General features: G+C 42.2%; 1 protein-coding gene across 1 annotated transcript; it reads right to left on the bottom strand.

Moving 5' to 3' along the window:
- Positions 1-2,103: 2,103 nt before the first annotated feature.
- LOC110494313 (activin receptor type-1B) lies at positions 2,104-20,664 on the bottom strand. The gene is made up of 9 exons (XM_021569270.2): positions 20,486-20,664; positions 5,580-5,825; positions 5,095-5,361; positions 4,494-4,724; positions 4,165-4,332; positions 3,611-3,767; positions 3,384-3,508; positions 2,995-3,125; positions 2,104-2,731 (listed from the first exon to the last, which is right to left on the bottom strand). The coding sequence occupies exons 1-9, from the start codon at positions 20,574-20,576 to the stop codon at positions 2,606-2,608; spliced, it is 1,542 nt and encodes a 513-aa protein (XP_021424945.2). The 5' UTR covers positions 20,577-20,664; the 3' UTR covers positions 2,104-2,605.
- Between the last annotated feature and the right edge of the window lie 911 nt (positions 20,665-21,575).

The raw sequence follows: 21,575 nt of genomic DNA on the forward strand, positions 1-21,575 counted from the left end.
CATGGTTTTAGTCCAGATGTCTGGATAGAGACCTGGGTGTTCATAATTCAGTGCTTCATTAAACACAATACAACATGTCATACCACCCCTTAACAGTGTGTGCTCAAAACAAGGCCATAGACACATCCCAACCATGGCCTATGACATTTGCATAGGATCACTCCCTGACCAAAGACAGGCGGATGTGTGGTGAGATTGTCTAACAGTATGCAGACAAACACCCAGGTCCTGCCTCCCACTCACAGCCATAAACAACCACATTTTCAGGAAGAACATGTACACATGTTCTTGGACATCTCCCAAGAACTATATAAAAATACAGTACAGGTGAGCATGACATGGTCATTAACTAACACAAATAAATACATACAGGGCATACATACAGTATTTCCTGTGGAACAGCAGTCATAAGTATCAGTAGTATTTCATTTTTCAAAGGTTCAACCCCTGCCTGTATGTGCTATAGCCATACTGAATAAGCACCCTTTACAGAGGGTCTGATGAATCCTCACTCTTACTTAGCTTTCTGAAATCTGGGAGAGGTATTTACCTATCACTGAGGAACTGTGATTAAAATGCTTACTGAACATATTAAACACCCTCTGCTTTCACTGGTATAATCTGCATTAAAACCGTGATGGGTGTTGAACTTGAACGGTTTGGTTGCGATGCTGTGGAGTTAGTGCACACATGGGCCCTGCAGAGCATTTTCTAGGAACTCACAGCAAACTGGCAGGATTAAGAACACAAGGAAAGATGCTTTAAGTCCGCAGTACCTTTTGAGTAAGTGGTCAACAAAAAGCAAACATTAACAGTACATCATTTTCCTGAAAATAACATTTGGTAATATGATTTGACATGAGGTAAATCATTATACAAACTATTTACAATTTGCATATCAAGGATGTAAAATAGGTTGAGTAGAATTGAAGAATATGGAGTATTGACTCAAAATCAAATACTGTTCTATAGTAATGTGAGACATCAAATTGGAGGGACTCAGTATGCGCTTTCAATGACAGTGTACAGTAGTGTTGCTTTGGAGATATTCCATTGGTTCATCAGTGGATGATTGACAACACAAATAAGCCCCTCCCATTGTCTCCCATCCAAGAACAGTTACCAGTGTTAAACTGTTGTCAAGTCAAAAAGGGTAATATATACAGAACCACACTAACCATTTAAGGTGAGACTGTGGTTAAGCTTGGCCCGGGAGAATATAACCTGAGGGGAAACGTACATGGAGGTATTGTGAGGAAATAAAATCGAATTCATAACAGCAACCCGCCATTAGAGCGCCTGTGTGTGCGCGTGCACACACACGAAATGGCTATACAGTCCGTCGTCATGAAATACCATAGAGCCAGGTGTTTGTATGGACCATTCCTGCCTCTAAGTAGGCAATAGGAGTTACAAAACAACATTGGTTGCTGTAAACCTATGTTCTGGTAACCTGATCTCTGTGACTCACAGACCACTGCTGCCATAAATGATACATAACATGCCCACATAAATGAGGAAGACTTGGTCTTCATGGATTTTAAAATCAATTTCTCAGTGTGTATGTACATACAACGGAGAGATCAGTATACAGTATTCAAAGACGGACCTCATCTTCCCCCTATATACACACACTCCCTGACAAAAGAAAACAATTGAAAAACAGACCTCTGCCATCAGTGATTCAACATAGCATCAATTCAATATAAAGGCAAACAAATACAAATGTATAGGTACTTGTGAATCGAATAAAAAATATTGTATAAAATTAAATTACACACATCCTCTAACTACAGTTTTATACAGTGTACACTGAGTGTACAAAACATTGTCTTTCCATGACAGACTGACCAGCTGAATCCAGGTGAAAGATATGATCCCTTATTGATGTCACTTAAAGAAGGATTTTTAAGCCTTGAGCCATGGATTGTGTATGTGTGCCATTCAACGGGTGAATGGGCAAGACAAAGGATTTAAGTGCCTTTGAATGGGGTATGATAGTAGGTGCTAGGTGCACCGGTTTGAGTGTGTCAAGAACTGCAACGCTGCTGGGTTTATCCCGTGTGTATCAATACTGGTCAACCACCCAAAGGACATCCAGCCAACTTGACACAGCTGTGGGAAGCATTGGAGTCAACATGAATTGAGGCTGTTCTTAGGGAAAGGGGTGGGGGGGTTCCACCCCAATATTAGGAAGGTGTTCTTAATGGTTTTGTACACTCAGTGTTTATCCTGCCATTGAGATTAACATGGGCATTATCGGGAGTAGTAGTAATATCAGTAATTGCAGTCATTTTAGTAGGAACAGAACAGAGAAGGGGGCTGCAGGAACAGGTTTGTGGGTCAGAATGGTGGGATAGGTTGGGGGCAAGGGATGGACAGGGGTTGCCAGTAGTTTTGGCTGAATAGACGAGGTAGGGTTTGTCACAACTCAGGCGGTGGTGGCTTTAAAAACAAAAACTGGCAGGAGAGTCATGTAATGTTTTTTTGTTTGTTTACATTTGTGCGTTCTTTGAAAAGACACTGTCCCTCTATCTCTCTCAGTATTTTTTAGTGCAGGACAGAGTCCCCAGTGCTCTCCTCAGATCTTTGGGATAGGGCCCTCTCAGACTTTGATGTCCTCCTGGACACTCAGCTGGGACAGGGTCTTCTTGATGCGCAGGGCGGTGAGGCGGGCAGCTCCGTTGGCGTACCAACACTCCCTCATGATCTTCCCCATCACACGCAGGGTCTTGGGGGACGGGGAGGGAGAGAGAAAAGAGGAAGATAGATAAAGTACAGTGTTATATAAAGCTCAGGAAAATTGGACCAACAGTTGAGCGAACATGAGGAAAATGAGGTTAGAGGAAGTCATATGCACAAGGATAAAAATAAGCTTATCGTAATACTGATAAGAAACCAGTGACACTTTCATATTAGTGAGTGACTGCTGTGTTTTCATAATAGGATTGTTTGATTGACCTCAAATGAACATGCATATCCATGTGTCCCTACCTCGTAGCTCTGCCACCAGTTGGGCACGTTGGGCCGTAGCTTCTGGTCACACACCAGCTTCCTCATCTCCTCTATGGAGGGGTCAGAGGGCACCAGGTCAAAGTACGGTAGCTGGTACTCCTCATGGATACCTCGGGGCAGAGGTCAAAGGTCAGGTTTCTAATCAATTGTGAATTCAACTTTTAACTATAGTGAGATAGAGAGATGCATCCCAAATGACACCATTCTCCTTATATAGTGCACTACCACTTGGAGACCTATGGGCCCTCGTCAAAAATAGTGCACTATACAGGGAGCCCTATGGGCCCTGGTCAAAAGTAGTTGACTATATAGGGAATAGGGTGCCATTTGGGACCAGCCAGAGTGTGCTGAGGGGGAGCCTGTCTGACCTCCAGCGCTGCAGCGGCGTGTGATCTCCCAGTAAACCAGGCCCAGAGCGTAGATGTCTGCACACTTAAACGAATCAAAATGCCTCATGTTGATGCTCTCATCCAGAACCTCAGGGGCCATGTACCTGACACAGAGAATGTGTGTTTTATTAAGCTGGGGTGGCATGAGGGTTGTAAGTTGAGAAACAAAGTATTTCTTACGGTTGAGGACATGTGTGTGTTTGCACCTCTTTGTGCCCACTCTCTGGTTGGGGGCGATGTCTATGGTGTCGGTGGTGGACTCATGGCGCACGGCCAGCCCCAGGTCAGCAATGGCACAGGTACTGTTTTTCTTCACCAGGATGTTCTTAGACTTGAGGTCCCGGTGGGCAATACCAGGCTTACCTAGAGGAGGGCCGAGACAGTGAGCCTACCTGACAATTACTACATTCCTGGCAATCAATGGAAGTCATGTAACTGAGCATTAACATGTTCGTGTGAAACGTGTGTTTTATGTTGTCCAATTCATTTGAATCAAACAATCATAGATATCTGCAATATACCATTGTATACTACAGTAGACAAAAATGTAAATGTTCTTCCAGAATGACATCAATAATTGACCTATCAAGGAACATCTCTGTTGGTCCGAGTCAGTGCACTCAGAGATGCTTAAGTTTAGAGGGGCTGCTGTATAAGTCATACAGATCCATAACCCAGACTCTGACCAGGCTGAATGGGAGAGCTGGCGTTTCCTACCAGCTATGAAGCATGGCCTATATTTACAGAGGCACACCCTCACCCTGTGTGCCCAGGATCTCCATGTGCAGGTGTGCCAGGCCGCTGGCAGCAGACAGTGCCAGTTTGATCATTCCCTCGATGGTGATGGAGTAACGGTTCAGGTAGTCAAACAGAGAGCCGTATTCGTGGTAGTCTGACACCAGCCACAGCTGGGTCCATGTGCCATTATCTATGACAGAAAGATTGTTGGACAATACGTTCAGAGACCAATGTTCAGACCCTACACCTAATATAACAAAACTGACCTGAACACCAGAAATCTACAAGCAGTGCTCTTCGAAGGGGAATATTTGTTGTGATGTCATAGAACGACGGCCAGTATTTTGTTACCTTTGTTGTCGGCGGCGATGAATCCCAGGATGTTTTCGTGGCGCAGCATAATGGTCTGGTAGATCTCAGCCTCGCGGAACCAGGAGCGTTCCTCTCTGGACGAAAAGATCTTCACCGCCACGTCTCCTCCTCTCCAGCGGCCGCGCCACACTTCCCCGAAACGCCCTTTCCCTATAATCTCCTGCAGCACGATGGTCCTGGCCACTGTTCGCTGGACAAACAGAGGGAGGCCTGCACAGAGACACATGATCAAATCAAATCAAATTTATTTATATAGCCCTTCGTACATCAGCTGATATCTCAAAGTGCTGTACATAAACCCAGCCTAAAACCCCAAACAGCAAGCAATGCAGGTGTAGAAGCACGGTGGAGCATAATGGAGAGGACCAAGGCATATGGGACACAGAGACAAGGCAAAAAGAAAGAGGACTATACAGTTAGACAATCACATTGTGACACATGTCTAATATCAACCACATTTCCCCCTATGCATTTTGTTTTCTTCTATGGAAGACATTATTAAAGCTACAGTCACTAATCTCTTTTTTTCCTGTTTTGTGACTGCTTGAATTGATCAGAGCCCTAGTGTGGCTGTACTGACCGGAGCCTGATCCAGAGGTGGACATGTCGTAAATGAGGTCCTGCAGGGTCTTGTCCTTGGCCATGTAGAGATGGTCACAGGAGGGGTCCTCCACCTCCAGCCTCTGCCTGTGGCTGTAGGCTTGCTGGTGGTACTGGAACAGGAACACACCCATGATTAGCAGCACACACAGCAGGCAGACGGGCCCTGCGACCACTGCTACCAGCTCCACTGGACCCCATTTAGCATCAGGGCCAAAAACACCCCCCAGGCCTGGCCGAGACGTCACTGAGAGAGGGAAGAGAAAGAATCAGACTAAATACATATTTCACATTTCATGAGTGAACATAACACAATTCCCTGAACTGTGTTTTGAGACCCTTGTCCTCTATTGTAGCAGACATCCTAGCCCTGTGGTTCGTAACGTGAGGGTGTGCAACCTGGGACATGTGCTTGTGTGTGGCGGTATACAGCTTATATTCCATGGTCGAGGTCGAGACACTCACCAGAGGTTACTTTGAGGTCGAGGCTGTTGCAGTAGTTAGTGTAGCAGCAGTGTGTGTAGAGGAGGCCCTCAGCGCTCAGGCAGTAGAAGGGCTGGCCCGGAGGTACCAGCTTGTCCCGGGTGATGCAGATACGGATGTGCTGCTCCAGCCCATTGATGAAAGACGTGGAGGCCATGCAGGCCCCGTCTGTCTCACACTGGGAGCCAGTCTTCTCACACTGGGCTGTGGTGCAGTTACACCACAAAGCTGTACAGAGAGAGAGAGAGATTATTTCAATATTTTAGAATAATGGTTTGGATAAACTCAAAACATGCTCAAAGCTGTAATGTCATAAGAAGTTGTGCTGGCACTGCCACATAAAAAACATTTCATGTCAACTTCACTCCACTGTATGAGATGCAAGTTTATATACAGCAGAGGGCGCTCATCGACAGCAGCAGTACCACACAGGGGCCCTTTGACAATTACATTTCCCTGGCACCAACTTAGTCCAGCGTGATCAAACGCACATCCTTTAGCGGGGTGCAGGGCCAAAGAAAGTTGGTATAAAATGAACAGAGGCAGTACAATCAGCAGCTCCAGCAGGTATCTTTGTTCACAAAACAACGTTTCGATCCTGCAAGGATGACCTGATGAAGATCCTTGCTGGATCAAAATGTTGTTTGTGGTGGAGCTTCTGAGTGTGCTGGCTCTATTTATTTTATACTGACACCAACTTTCCCTATAATCATGTCAGATAAAGATTGGACTACAGGACTACAGAAATTGGACTTCCTCCAACTGAACAACACCATTTCCCAGAGAATAACCAAACTATTTCAGCTTTTCTCTTGGAGAAAAATCAGACAGACGTCAACACTACTTTTTGTAAGGACACGTTGAAATAATAGCCAGTGAGTTTATTCGAAAATAGCCCGAGATTTTAAAGAGAAATATATCTCCTTTTGATAAAGCTGGTAGCATGCTCCATCAGGATAGAGAAGGCTCCAGAGAGCGATACATCTTCAGTATTTTAGGTCGCAGGGACTAGGACTAAGTTGACATTGTACAAATCTCTAGTCGTTGAAGAGGTAAACAACCCTTTAGTTTGATGATCCTTTAACAATCTTTTGAACTATACCTCTCAGAAATGTTTCAATTATTTACCATGCCCCAAATGGCATAATTTCACAAAACTAAGCAGAAGCGGAAAAGTGTGTTGTTTGAAACCATTCCAGATGGGGACAAACATGTTTTTAACCCAAACGGTCACAAAATTGACCCTATTAGCTAATGGTGTTTTTAACATCACAAGAGTACAACGAGACAGCACAACACCCCTACCCTACAGAGGTGGTTCATCCTGGAAATAGAGTATCAAAGGTAAATCAAACTGCGTGCCAAAGCTGTCCGTTTCAAAAAGACTCGTTCAGCGGCAGGCCGGGAAACAATTATAGCCATTCCAGAGATGGATTGAGATCTCTACTTGGAAATAACTCCATTTTGCATGGACATTGGCAGTGTGGTGAAAGGGCAACAACCTCTCCCTCAATGTGACCAAGACAAAGGAGCTGATCGTGGACTACAGGAAAAGGAGGGCCAAACAGGCCCCCATTCACATCAATGGGGCTGTAGTGGAGCGAGTCGAGAGTCTAAGTTCCTTGCTGTCCACATCACCAAATAACTATCATGGTCCAAACACACCAAGACAGTCCTGAAGAAGGCACAACTTCCCCCTCAGGAGACTGAAAAGATTTGGCATGGGTCCCCAGATCCTCAAAACGTTCTACATTGGCACCTGATGCCGAGCGGTATGGCAACTGCTCGGCATTTGACCGTAAGGCGCTACAGAGGGTAGTGCGTACGACCCAGTGGGCCAAGCTTCCTGTAATCCAGGACCTATATAATAGCCGGTGTCAGAGGAAAGCCCATAGAAATGTCAGAGAGTCAGACTGTTTTCTCTGCTACCGCATGGCAAGTGGTAACGGAGCGCCAAGTCTAGGTCCAAAAGGCTCCTTAACAGCTTCTACTCCCAAGCCATAAGACTGTTGAACAATTAATCAGATAGCCACCGGACTATTAGCTTGACCTCCCCCCCCTCCATTTGTTTTGTACACTGCTGCTCCTCGCTGTTTATCTATGCATAGTCACTTCACCCCTACCTACATGTACAAATTACCTAAACTAACCTGACTCGGTACCGGTACCCCCTGTATATAGCCTCCACATTGACTCGGTACTGGTACCCCCTGTATATAGCATCCACATTGACTCGGTACCGGTACCCCCTGTATATAGCCTCGTTATTGTGTTAGTTTATTATTTTATTGTATTTTTTACTTTAGTTTATTTGGTAAATATTTTCATAACTCTTCTTGAAATGCACTGTTGGTTAAGGGCTTGTAAATAAGCATTTCACAGTAAGGCCTACACTTGTTGTATTCGGCACATGTGACAAATAAAGTTTGATTTGATTTCACATTGAGGGCTTCCACTATTTTAAAGTAGTAAACTAGGTGGGGATTCCAAACTTGTGAGTGATCAGCCAATGATAAGAGAATTGTATTTTTCTTTAAAATTGGTTTGCCTAGTTTGTAAATGGCTTTAAGCTATATCACCGCCAACTGGTGACACACAAGATTTGGTTTAAGACTCCAGTATTGCAAGTAGCGGTAAATCACAAATATTAGCTTTACAATTTTTTCTTTAAAAATGGAGATAGCTCTAATGGCGTTGCCCATGATATTACAGATGCCATAATGGCACAGATACAAAGTTGAGTACCTCTTTCCCTCTCTAAGATTCTAATCTCTCACAAGAATACAGTTCTGTTTTAAAAGGCAAGCTTGCTACCAATTTTCATGATTCCTCTCCTCCTAATTCGCCTATTGTCCACAAGTTCCATAACTAGCTAGCTAGAGCAAGTAACGTTAGCTAGTTCAAGCCAATGTTCTAAATAGGACAGAGCCTTCATTTAATTTAGCTAGCTAAGGAGAAAATATAAAGATTTGAGTGATGAGCAGTAAAAATGTAGGTTAGTTACCATTTTCTAGCTTACTTTTGTGACTGACTTTCCTTTACTGCCATAAACTGTTGTTAATAACCTGCACCTCACGTAACTATTTCACCTTGAACGCCTAGCCTGAAACAGGTTTTTGGATAAAAATCACACAATATCAACCCAGTTCAGTAGACTTTGTATGGGGAGTATGAGAGATTTTCACAGGTCTGTCAGACAGCAAGGTCAGCACAGCAGGCAGTGAGGTCTCTTTGGGTGAACCAGATCACAGAAATGGCACACACATACACAGAATGAGAAGCAATTTTTCAAGTTATTGCACATTGCAGACATCACAAGAAAGCTCAAAGACATCTGGGTAATTTGATACTCTCAACATACAGGCTCTATAATGGTAGACCTACATGATGGAAGAGAGGTTCAAAGACAAAAGGTCTCTGTTTAGTGCAGACAGCTTGCTTTTAAATAGTGGTGTTCTACTGACAGTGTTACTATAATCAGAAGTGGACTTTGCCCATACAATTTCATAATCCTTAATCAACATCACATTGGCCCTTTGTGTGGCGATTACAGGGAATTTGACCAACCCAGACTGAGCTGAGATCAGTGGGGGTATCGGAGTGAACCCAGAATGTAGTTGTTGGGATAAGCCATCCTCCGGGTCAGCTTCCCGTGTACAGGGAGGGGTGATAAGACGAAAGGGGGAAACCCTAAAGTTTTTTGGAGTTTGTGGTCTGTACTGGAGGTTTGGGATTAGTCCCAGGCAGCCTAGTCCTGAAAACGAGAACAGGGGAAGTAAAATAAAAAATAAAGGCAGGGAAGGGGCGTTCAATGTGTTTTAAACCCCTGCGGCGAGGGCTTTTTTTTGTGGTAGTGGTTTGTACAGAGGAGGGGGTTGACTTGTTTGAGCAGCTGCAGCTGTCATTAACCCAGTCTAGACAGTGACTGCCTCGGTGAAATTTTGGATAATTGAATTTCATTTGGGCACAGAGGCTGACATGGTGTGAAATTCCGATATATTTTTTTTCTTCCATCATAGTCTGTAAATGACTTCAATGTTAACACCAGACATTCTGTTGCATTTCCCACACAACACACATTCCCAGGAATGAAGGAAACATGAGCTTTTTGGTTTCCAGAAGGTTCATCCTTTTGTAAATAGATTGATTAATAGGCTTAATGTTGATAGGAGCCTAATTAAAAGTGCAACCAGAACCCGGTGAAGATAAGAGTTCAAAAACATGGATAGCTACAGTAAAGTCGTGAGAAATGATAGGTGATTATTACTTGCTGACATGCTGTAAACTGGGGTTGAGGTTGGAGGTGTCACTCGAGATGAGGGTGGAGGAAAGAGCTCTGCACGAAGCAGGCAGCACTCAGACAGGGAATAACTGATTAAGATACCCAGACGCCACCAGGCAGAAGAAGAAAAAGAAAACAAACACACTGCTGTACTCACCCCATCCCCTACCTCCCCGACTATCCCACTCCGATCGATACACAGGAAGTGTGTGTGTGTGTGTGCGCGCTTCTGTTATTGTATCTGGGCTCCCAGTCTTCTGATTATATAGCAAAAGCTAGTTGGCTTTCTAGACACAGGTTCAGTGATCTTAAGCAGGCAGTGTGTTTCTCAAACAGTACTTAATCAGTGAGAATGCTTGGGAGGCATGTTTACGTTCACATGTTGGATTGACCATTGAGGCAAGACTACAATCTGGAGAAACTCTAGTATTAGAAAACATGCTAAATCAGACCGGTGAGAACATGTAGTGCTATGCTGGAACAAAATATGTTTCCATGTCGATCAATTCAAGGCCATAGCGAGGTCTGTTTTTAAACAGACAGTAAAACCTGATAGTTAATAGCTAGGAGGCCCAAACTTGTATCTGGTTATAATAATAAATTATGATAATTATTCTGATAATTATTATTATTAGGTGAGTGTTTATATTTGTCCTATTTCAAGGGCACATTGGTGGATTTTTCACCTTGTCAGCTCGGGGATTCTAACTAATTATAGTGCCTAATGGAGTCTGGCCTCAGATACTCCAAGGACTCCCTAACACAGGTGTCCTTGGAATTCAGACAGGATGCATAGTCTCAATTTGAGGAGGGGAAAAAAACATTGAAAAATCAATGAGTGACTACAGAAGATTCGATAATACAGTTATAGATAATACTAATAGAAATGAGATAAGGAAAAACAGACCTCTTTCAATGACTGAATGACTCATGTAGTAGAAGATAATGCTGCAAGCATTTTACGAATACACGCCTCTCAATGTAATTACATGGCTGTTTCCCAAATCCCATGACTTACATTTTCTTATCTCACTACCTCGCCCAGCTCCCTTGTTGTCCAGCTCCTCCCTTCCCATCCTCTATCTAAATCCCTCTCCCTTTCCAAATATCACAAACCCAGGGAACATGAGTTGGTCACTCACTGTAACCTCTCTTCATCAAACATCTCAATCATACTGTTTCACACACACACACACACACACAATATCCTGTTTGCCTTTAAGACTCCGTACTCTGATGCGGTTTATCAACATGCAAAATTAAAGGCCATGGATTTTTAAAAATTTTCTTGAAAAAAAGTAAACCCTTTCACCTCCCAACCTTGGCACAAGAACAGCTGTGGTTTAAAGCTTCCCCTGGGCTTGAGCGAGGTAATCATTTATTGGGGGCTTTTATTTGGTGTGGTTTAGAAATTAACACACGCACACCCTCCTGCCCGTTTGTGTCTGAGGGGTCTTTCAGTTTCAGCTACTATGCTGTGGGAGTATTCCCACGTCAGAAGGGAAAAAACCTTTCTTAATGACATCTGTGGCCTTGACTCATACAGACAACACACACACACACACACTGTAAAATGATATCACTAGATTAATGCTTAGGGGTGGAGCCTATTATATATACATATATTTTGTTGTCTTATACATGAGAGCATTTCAAATCGACCCCAATGTGTACATTTCAAAAGGCAAAAATATGAGTTACTAAATATTACCTAAATATTACTTAAAATAGACCCATAAGAAAGGCAATCTATGTACAGTACCAGTCAAAAGTTGACACACCTACACATTCAAGGGTTTTTCTTTATTGTTAGTGTTTTCTACAATGTAGAATAAGATTGAAGACATCAAAACCATGAAATACATCTAGTAACCAAAAAGTGTTAAATAAATCAAAATATATTTTATATGTGAGATTCTTCAAAGTAGCCACCCTTTGCCTTGATGACAGCTTTGCACACTCATTACATTCTCTCAACCAGCTTCACCTGGTATGCTTTTCCAACAGTCTTAAACGGTGTTCCCACATATGCTGAGCACTTGTTGTCCAACTCATCCCAAACAATCTCATTTGGGTTGAGGTCGGGTGATTGTGGAGGCCAGGTCATCTGATGCAGCCCTCCATCACTCTCCTTCTTGGTCAAATAGCCCTTACACAGCCTGGAGGTGTGTTGGGTCATTGTCCTATTGAAAAACAAATGATAGTTCCACTAAAACAAACCAGATGGGAGGGTATATCGCTGCAAAATGCTGTGGTAGCCATGCTGGTTAAGTGTGCCTTGAATTCTAAATAAATCAGTGTCATCAGAAAAGCACCCCCACACAGTCACACCTCCTCCTCCATACTTCACGATGGGAACCACACATGCGAAAGACATCCATCCGTTCATCAACTCTGCATCTCACAAAGACATGGTGGTTGGAAGCAAAAATATCACATTTGGACTCATCAGACCAAAGGACAGATTTCCACCGGTCTAATGTCAATTGTTCCTGTTTCTTCTTATTGGTATCCTTTAGTAGTGGTTTCTTTGCAGGAATTCGACTATGAAGGCCTGATTCACGCAGTCTCTTCTGAACAGTTGATGTTGAGATGTGTCTGTTAGTTAAACTCTGTGAAGAATTTATTTAGGCTGCAATGTCTGAGGTGCAGTTAACTCTAATGAACTTATCCTCTGCAGCAGAGGTAACTCTGGGTCTTCCTTTCCTGTGGCAGTCCTCATGAGAGACAGTTTCATCATAGCGTTTGATGGTTTTGCGACTGCACTTGACAAAACTTTCCGAATTGACTGACCTTCATGTCTTAAAATAATGATGGACTGTTGTTTCTCTTTGCTTATTTGAGTTGTTCTTGCCATAATATGGACTTGGTCTTTTACCAAATAGGGCCATCTTCTGTATACCACCCCTACCTTGTCACAACAACTGATTGTCTCAAACACATTACGAAGGAAGGAAATTCCACAAATTCACTTTTAACAAGGCACACCTGTTAATGGAAATGCATTCCAGGTGACTACCTCATGAAGCTGGTTGAGAGAATGCCAAGAGTGTGCAGAGCAGTCATCTCAAGTATATTTGGATTTGTTCAGCACTTTTTCAGTTACTACATGATTCCATGTGTTATTTCATAGTTTTGATGTCTTCACTATTATTCTACAATGCAGAAAATAGTAAAGCGAATGAAAAAGCCTGTAATGAGTAGGTGTGTCTGAACTTTTGACTGGTACTGTCAATTATTTTACCATTGGGGTGATTACAATGCTGGACAGTGCCATGGCACCTTCTGGACATTTGATATCCAGTCACACCTCAGACCTTTTTTTGCGCACACACACACACGAACTCAAGAAGGTTGTTATTTTATGTTGTTATTGAATTTTTGATGAAAGTTTCATAACATCTATTTTTGCCATTAAGTTAAAAGCACTTTTAAAAAGGAAATATGGCTTATATAAATCTAGATGCAAGTCTTTTAGATAAAATGGGAGGACCTTGATGAGATTTCAAATACACACCACAAACTGCATCTGTGTTATTGTACCGGATCTGAGCGCAGATCTGAGTACACACAGACACACCGCACAAGTACACACGTCAAGTGGCCCTGTGCTGAATGTGTGGCAAGGTTATTCACTGGCACTATAGAAAAGCATATACAATAAATAGGCTACACAAAATACAATTTCTACACAGACAGGCTAGGCCTTACTTGGGAGAAAGGAGGTGGTGTAGAAGTAAAGTGAGAGGAAATGTTTTCAACAGCAACGTGTTTTTAGAGAATGCTGTGATGCGTCAAGACTGTCGAAGAAATAGTGTGGCAGAGCAAACACATGAGGACCATGGTTGTGTTAAAAGCGGGGGTTTGGCGTGTTACTAAAGTCAAGCACAGTACAGGTATTGTTTGGCGACAGGGCTGTGTGAAGGGAGTGGGGGAGGGAGAGAGGAGAAAAAGGGTACAGTAGAGAGAAGGAGAAAAAAGGCTACATGTGCACATTGTATTGCTTTGTACATTTTGATGTAGCCTAAGGACACTTCACTTTAAATGTATGGCAAACAAAAAAATACAACTCTGTTGACTACTTTAAACAATTTACACTGAACATTTTACAACACTTTTACTGCAAGAACTGTGCAGATGCAAAGTTTGGTAACATAATTTCAGTAAAATTGGCCTCTGTTTTTTTATGCGACCACATTAAAACTGTTAAATAGGCCTATCTGCTCCGAATTAAGATTCAAAGATGTCTTCAGAAAGAATGGGGTGTCAGCTACAGATGTAGGATCTTCATTTCAGCCAGTTTGTTACACCTGGAAAATGATCATGCAGGAACAGAACATTTTTTTGTAGTGGATACATTGTTCATTACAGCAAATCAAGTCTGACATTTAAAAGTGGAAATTATAAACTTTAGTATTTTTAAACCTTGAATACACTACAAGTTTGCATTTCTTGCTGGGCAGGAACATTCTCAGAAACAAAAGAGTGATCAACATCCTACATCTGAATGACAAGACACCTTGAGTTTGAAAAAAAAAAATATTTTGGTTTATTGAACTACACGCTAAGTGAAGTGGATTTAGACCCGGTAACAGAATTGCAGTAACAAATTCCATCATGGGTCTCTGATCTATAATACACAGAAATTAATAATTATGGATATGAAAGCAAGGCTCTGAATGCAGGGCTCTACAGTGTGACCATTTTACGCAAATATGCACCTGAATATTTAGAAGCACCAGTGCACCAGCGACTCCTGTGGCGGGCCGGGTGCAGTGCATGCTAACCAAGGTCGCTAGGTGCACGGTGTTTCCTCCGACACATTGGTGCGGCTGGCTTCCGGGTTGGATGTGCACTGTTTTAAGAAGCTGTGCAGCTTGGTTGGGCTGTGTTTCGGAGGACGCATGGCTTTCAACCTTCGTCTCTCCCGAGCCCGTACGGGAGTTGTAGCGAAGAGACAAGATAGTAATTACTAACAATTGGATAACGTGAAATTGGGGAGAAAAGGGGGTAAAAAATAATTTTAAAAAGCCCAAGATAGATAGACACCCACCACTTCAGATGTTTTTTTAAAAATTATAATTTGTTTTACCCCTTTTCTCCACAATTTTGTGATATCCAATTTGTAGTTACAGTCTTGTCCCATCACTGCAACTCCCCTACGGACTCGGGAGGGACCAAGGACGAAAGCCACGCGTTAATTTGTCGGAGGAAACATCGTCCAGCTCCCCTAACCCAGACGACGCAGGGCCAATTGTGAGCCGCCTCACGGGTCTTCTGGTCACGGCCGGCAGTGACATAGCCAGGGATCGAACGCGGGTCTGTAGTGACACCTCAAGCGCTGCGCTGCAGTGCCTTAAACACCATAGTACCCTCCAAACGCTTCATCAAGCTCGAGACCCTGGGTCTCGACCCCGCCCTGTGCAACTGGGTACTGGACTTCCTGACGGGCCGCCCCCAGGTGGTGAGGGTAGGTAACAACATCTCCACCCCGCTGATCCTCAACACTGGGGCCACACAAGGGTGCGTTCTGAGCCCTCTCCTGTACTCCCTGTTCACCCACGACTGCTTGGCCATGCACGCCTCCAACTCAATCATCAAGTTTGCGGATGACACTACAGTGGTAGGCTTGATTACCAACAACGACGAGACGGCCTACAGGGAGGTGGTGAGGGCCCTCGGAGTGTGGTGTCAGGAAAATAACCTCACACTCAACGTCAACAAAACTAAAGGAGATGATTGTGGACTTCAGGAAACAGCAGAGGGAGCACCCCCCTATCCACATTGATGGGACAGTAGTGGAGAGGGTAGTAAGTTTTAAGTTCCTCGGCGTACACATCACAGACAAACTGAATTGGTCCACCCACACAGACAGCATCGTGAAGAAAGCGCAGCAGCGCCTCTTCAACCTCCGGTCGGCTGAAGAAATTCGGCCAAAAGCACTCACAAACTTCTACAGATGCACAATCGAGAGCATCCTGTCGGGCTGTATCACTACCTGGTACGGCAACTGCTCCGCCCACAACCTTAAGGCTCTCCAGAGGGTAGTGAGGTCTGCACAACGCATCACCGGGGGCAAACTACCTGCCCTCCAGGACACCTACACCACCCGATGTCACAGGAAGGCCATAAAGATCATCAAGGACAACAACCACCCAAGCCACTGCCTGTTCACCCCGCTATCATCCAGAAGGCGAGGTCAGTACAGGTGCATCAAAGCAGGGACCGAGAGACTGAAAAACAGCTTCTATCTCAAGGCCACCAGACTGTTAAACAGCCCCCACTAACATTGAGTGGCTGCTGCCAACACACCGACTCAACTCCAGCCACTTTAATAATGGGAATTGATGGAAATTGATGTAAAATATATCACTAGCCACTTTAAACAATGCTACTTAATGTTTACATACCCTACATTACTCATCTCATATGTATATGTATATACTGTACTCTATATCATCTACTGCATCTTTATGTAATACATGTATCACTAGCCACTTTGTTTACATGCCCTACATTACTCATCTCATATGTATATACTGTACTCGATACCATCTACTGCATCTTGCCTATGTCGTTCTGTACCATCACTCATTCATATATCTTTATGTACATATTCTTTATCCCTTTACACTTGTGTGTATATGGTAGTCGTTTTGGAATTGTTAGATTAGATTACTCGTTGGTTATTACTGCATTTTCGGAACTAGAAGCACAAGCATTTCGCTACACTCGCATTAACATCTGCTAACCATGTGTATGTTACAAATACATTTGATTTGATAAACCACTGCGCAACTCGGGAGGCCCCTCCATTTCAGATGGTTCTGAAATTGTTTCTGTAGTTAGAAACAGATAAGATTAGCATTCCTGCAACATTATTTTGTTGAAATATAACTTGATCTGAGGAAGTAAGATAATTGATTGGACCCAAATTGGTAATTTGAAATTATAGGACTCATAACATTCAATAAATATTGTACATAATATCTGACTTGGACCCAAAGCATTTTTAACAATAGCTAGGTTTCCATCAAATTGGTGACAGATTTTCATGTGAAAATTTCCCACCGGAAATGCGTTTCCATCAAATTGACTTGAGGATAAAAGGCTTTGCGTGATGACCCAGTGCACATAAATACCTTTTGCGGGTAAATGGGTTTCTATCGCATTTTCATGGTTTTCTCACCAAAAAATGTTTTGTTATAAAGTGAGTGTGCCCACTCTGGTATTGGCACATGTGCTCTAGCCCAGAGTTTCATCTGCAGCCTAATAAACTGCATCCATTTCCAACAAGTTGTAGTGGTAGGTCCACACATTTTTTGCATGCCTCCAATTTTATTTCGATATGATTGTTATTATTTCAATATTTGAGTATAAAAGCTTTTTCACCAACATTTCTCTCATAATTAATTTTATTGACACAAAAATACCTCATCTTGTCTACTGTATTTTGTTTTGTCGACATTTGGAAAGTTTACCATTAGGCCAATCATACATTTTTTTTTATCCGACATGTACTTTACTGGCTAAAGAAATGTTGGTTGGAAACCTGGTTAATGGATAAGACACGGGGATTCCAAATATATGGTCAAAAGCCAACCACACCAATCAGTATGAAGCTGCGGCTTGGAGTATTGTTTCTAGTATTTATTCCTAGTGAATTTTTCCCCTTGTTCAGAGGAATTAGTAATTGACATCGTTAGGTTTATATCCAATCCTACATTCTGAAATTACCAGGTTCTGACCACTGTTCCTGCTAGATGGTGATTTAAAAAAAAAGATTCTTGGAGTGGTATCACAGCTCCCCCTTGCAGTGTAAGGCTCCGTGGCGAAACGGATGCCATATACTTAAAATGTTTCCAAACTTTGCATCGTATTTAGTGTCACCAGAGTCTGTCAATAGAACAGGAAGTTACCAAACCACAGAACAAGATGAAAATGTGGTTTTAGGCAATGAATTTAAACAATTAGTACTCACTTATAGGAATGGATAGGCCTATTGGAATAGTAAAGTTAAATAATACACATTATATGACTGTTGCCTCACGTTTTAATTTGTGATGGTAATTACATTTGTTTTTGATGATGATTATTAGGTTGAGGTCGCTAGCGACAGTATCTTCAACCTAGGGTTCGTAAATTCACTCTGGCTATCTACTCGGATTTCAGAGCACTCTCGTCTGAGTGTGCCAGAGCGCAGAATAACTGATGAATTTACGAACGCTCAACACCCATTGAATATGGCCGGTGTCAGTAAACATCTGAAAAAAAAGCTTAATTAAAATTGTTTCCAGCAGCACAGTTACAACCACCAATGCTCTGGATAACATGAAAACAGCCTAACCAGCTCTGCTAGCAAGCTAGGGTGCGTTCATAAATTCACTTTGGAGCGACAAAGAGTGCGCTCTGGTCGTTCGTAAATTCAGAGCGTTGCCAGATTGACTATTTACAAACTGACAACATTAGCTTGGGTGCTTTAATGCCGTTGTGAGGTCAGAACGCGGATCAAACCTACTTCTCGGCCAGAGCGTCCAGTGTGCACTCTGAACGCTCCAACAGCGAAATGTTCTGAATTTACGAACTGTCAACCTCTGAATTTACAAACGCCCTGTGCGCACTCTGGCACTCCAGATTGAATTTACGAACACACCTCTAGTCTTGCAGCTCATTAGCTAGCTAGCTAGCTAGCTAGCTAGCTACTCTGTAAACTAGCTTGACTTGCTAGAAAATTAGATAAACAAGTTGAGAAAAAACAAACTAAACAAAACATGTTTTATTATCACCTGAAACAATGTTTCTTCTGTCTTGAATTTAAAGGTCATATTTTGCAATGTCCCAAAATAAATGCGATCTCTGACAAGAAACTAGGCTCTCCTCCATCTTGTCTTGTTGTGAAACCCTATGCTCTCTGTCCAGTAGTAGCGGAATGAGATTGCGTGAAGATGACATATAGCATAATGAAATACATCACGATGTGTATGGGGCATAACCTTCCAAAGAGTTAAATTATTTTCCAGAGAAGGCATAGAGAAAAATATGCCTAATGTCATTGATCACATCAACAATGGGTTTATCCAACTCATAATGGTAAACTAGATCATCCTAAAGTTAGTTACTTAACTTTGCAGACTCAACAGATAAAGCGTATAGAAAAGGACATGTTTAAATGGGTATATTAGGCTAAGTGACAAAAGTTGAGAAGAGCAATCAAATAGGCCCACAGAAAGAAACAGGATTTAAAAAAAGTTGAAATAGGCTGAGACTTTCACAATAAATCACAGTTGTAAAGAGAAGCTGTGATAATTTAGTCCAGGCTTTTATCACCATTCATTCCAGTAGATTAGATAACAAACTGGAAAATCTCCATTACTCCATTGTTTGGACATTTTTAATCTCCACACATGGATACAACCAAGCCCCCTGCCCTGCCCAGAGAAAAAGGTCCATATACATGCAATCTGTATTTACACTGTTGGAAACTCTTTTGAAGCCACAAGCGCCCAACCATATCATCCATGTTATTCAAACATTAGGAGTTCACGATCAAGGGCTCTTTTAAAGAGACTAGGACTGAGTGTCTATAGACCTTGAAGCCTCTTCTCTCTACATGTACGAAACACGCTAAAGGCCATGGAGAGGGAGAACTGAGGCCGAGTTCTGTTTACTCATTTATGCTTTTTCATAAATTTATATTTTATCCAGTAATGATAAACTAACTCAGGCTGATTGGTAGAACAACACACAATGGCCCGTTTCGCAATATACTCCAGCTCTTCGAAGCTAAATAGGTCAGCCTCAGACACCAGCTTGCTAAAGCATTGTGTTGTAGTCTCAGCAAAAGCGTTTAGATCTGCACTTTAAAACCACGACACTAGCTATCTTGTTTGCAGAGTTTACAGTTCACACACCAAAATAAACTGCTAAAAAACAGATTTTCACAGGAAATGACGACAAAAACATAAGGTCAAATTTAGGAATAAGGAACTCATACCTTACTTGATGAGGAATCTGAGTGAGCACATTTAAATGCTTTGATATTGAATATTATGAGGTAGTTTATGATAAATAAATAAACTAATATTTCCATATTCGTTTTTGAGAATACAGCAAATGAATTAAACTTTGATTAGATGACTCAAGGCAATTTGTTAAACCACTGCTTTTGGATTCTTGTGAATTGTATCAAGGAATGGTGGAAGGTCCTTGGTAGACAACCTTGGCTGTTCATCCCAAATCCTAAAAACTGTGCTATGTCTGAGATGTTTACTAACGCGATCCAAGTATCCATCCAATTAGCTTCTAGCTGGCCAGAGAACTAACGTTATGCTATTCTCAAGCAGTTAGTTAGCTAGCTATAAAGCATATGTATACATAACGTCAAACAGTGTAGGTAGCTAGCTAGCTGATTCTCTTATTTTCATCTCTATTGCAATACTATTAGCCGTAAACAATCAGGTTCAATTAGCTAACTCGACTTGCTTTATACCAAATCCGTGCGCCATGTTGTGCTATTACTAAGCAATGTAAATTCCATTCACAAACAGAGCAAGTAAAATACACACAGGCGGGAATATAAACTTAATCGGAAAAACATTACACTTACCATCATAAATTCCAAATATGCAAACCAGGACAAGAATAATTAACAAAATTAGATTATTAGCCATGATCGCTATATTCCCATTGCATTGCATTAATATTTGGGCTAGTAGTGTGGTATTGACAGCGGAGCGGACAAAAACACACAGCTCCAGTCAGACAACAGACAGACAGACAGACACGTTGAAGGGGGTGGGTGGAGGATTTAATTAAAGGGGAGTAACGGCTAACTAGTTCTTATTATGAAGTATGTCGATAAAATAAAGTTGGTAGGCCCTCTAGAAAGCACAATGTAAGGTTTGTATTATCTGTTCAAGGCTTAAAACGTAAACTTTTAAAATCAGGTGGTTTACATATTGAATATGCCTTTAACCTTGTAGCTAGCTATACACCATGTACCACACACATAATATAACCTTACATGATCTCTATGATACCCATGGGGGACGGTGGGCGCAACTTTCACTGGGGACGGGGACGGGAACGGGGGACATGGCCCCCCCACATGAAATTGCATTTTTGTGTGCCCTATCATTGCACTTGTGATACAAACCTGGGGGGTACTTTAGGACCATGCGGACGCCTCAGAGCGGTCTGGTAGGTTTGTGTGCAGAATGGATTTAGGACCGCGCAGACACCACCTGTGTGAAGGCAAAGCTTCTGAAAGGCTGGTGTATAGGACCAGCACAGGAGAGATTAACAGTGGCAGCTGTTGTCTGTGTTGTGCTTTTTCTCCGAGTTGAAAAAGCAATGAGATCAGAAACTGCCTACTCTTTAGTTGACTGATCTAGCAGGCAAGGTAAATGCAATTTGACAGAAAAAAATATTTATTCCCAGTGATGAGCTAGTAGTGTAACTGACGTTTTAATTCAGCTAACGTTTCATTTCGACTGAAGTGAATGAACTACTAGCAATTCATTAAATTGTATAATATAATTAAATTATATAAATATTTATCTTCTATGTGTCAAATAGAAATCATAGAGATCGTGTGTTTATAGATTGTGTATAGGCCTGTCTCCCAAATGAATCTTCTCTTTGTGCCAGACTGGGTTCAAATGCCTTCTGTTTAATATTTCTGTATTTATTTATCA

Source organism: Oncorhynchus mykiss, chromosome 17 (genome assembly GCF_013265735.2).
Source record: "Oncorhynchus mykiss isolate Arlee chromosome 17, USDA_OmykA_1.1, whole genome shotgun sequence".
In the NCBI taxonomy this organism is placed as follows: domain Eukaryota; kingdom Metazoa; phylum Chordata; class Actinopteri; order Salmoniformes; family Salmonidae; genus Oncorhynchus; species Oncorhynchus mykiss.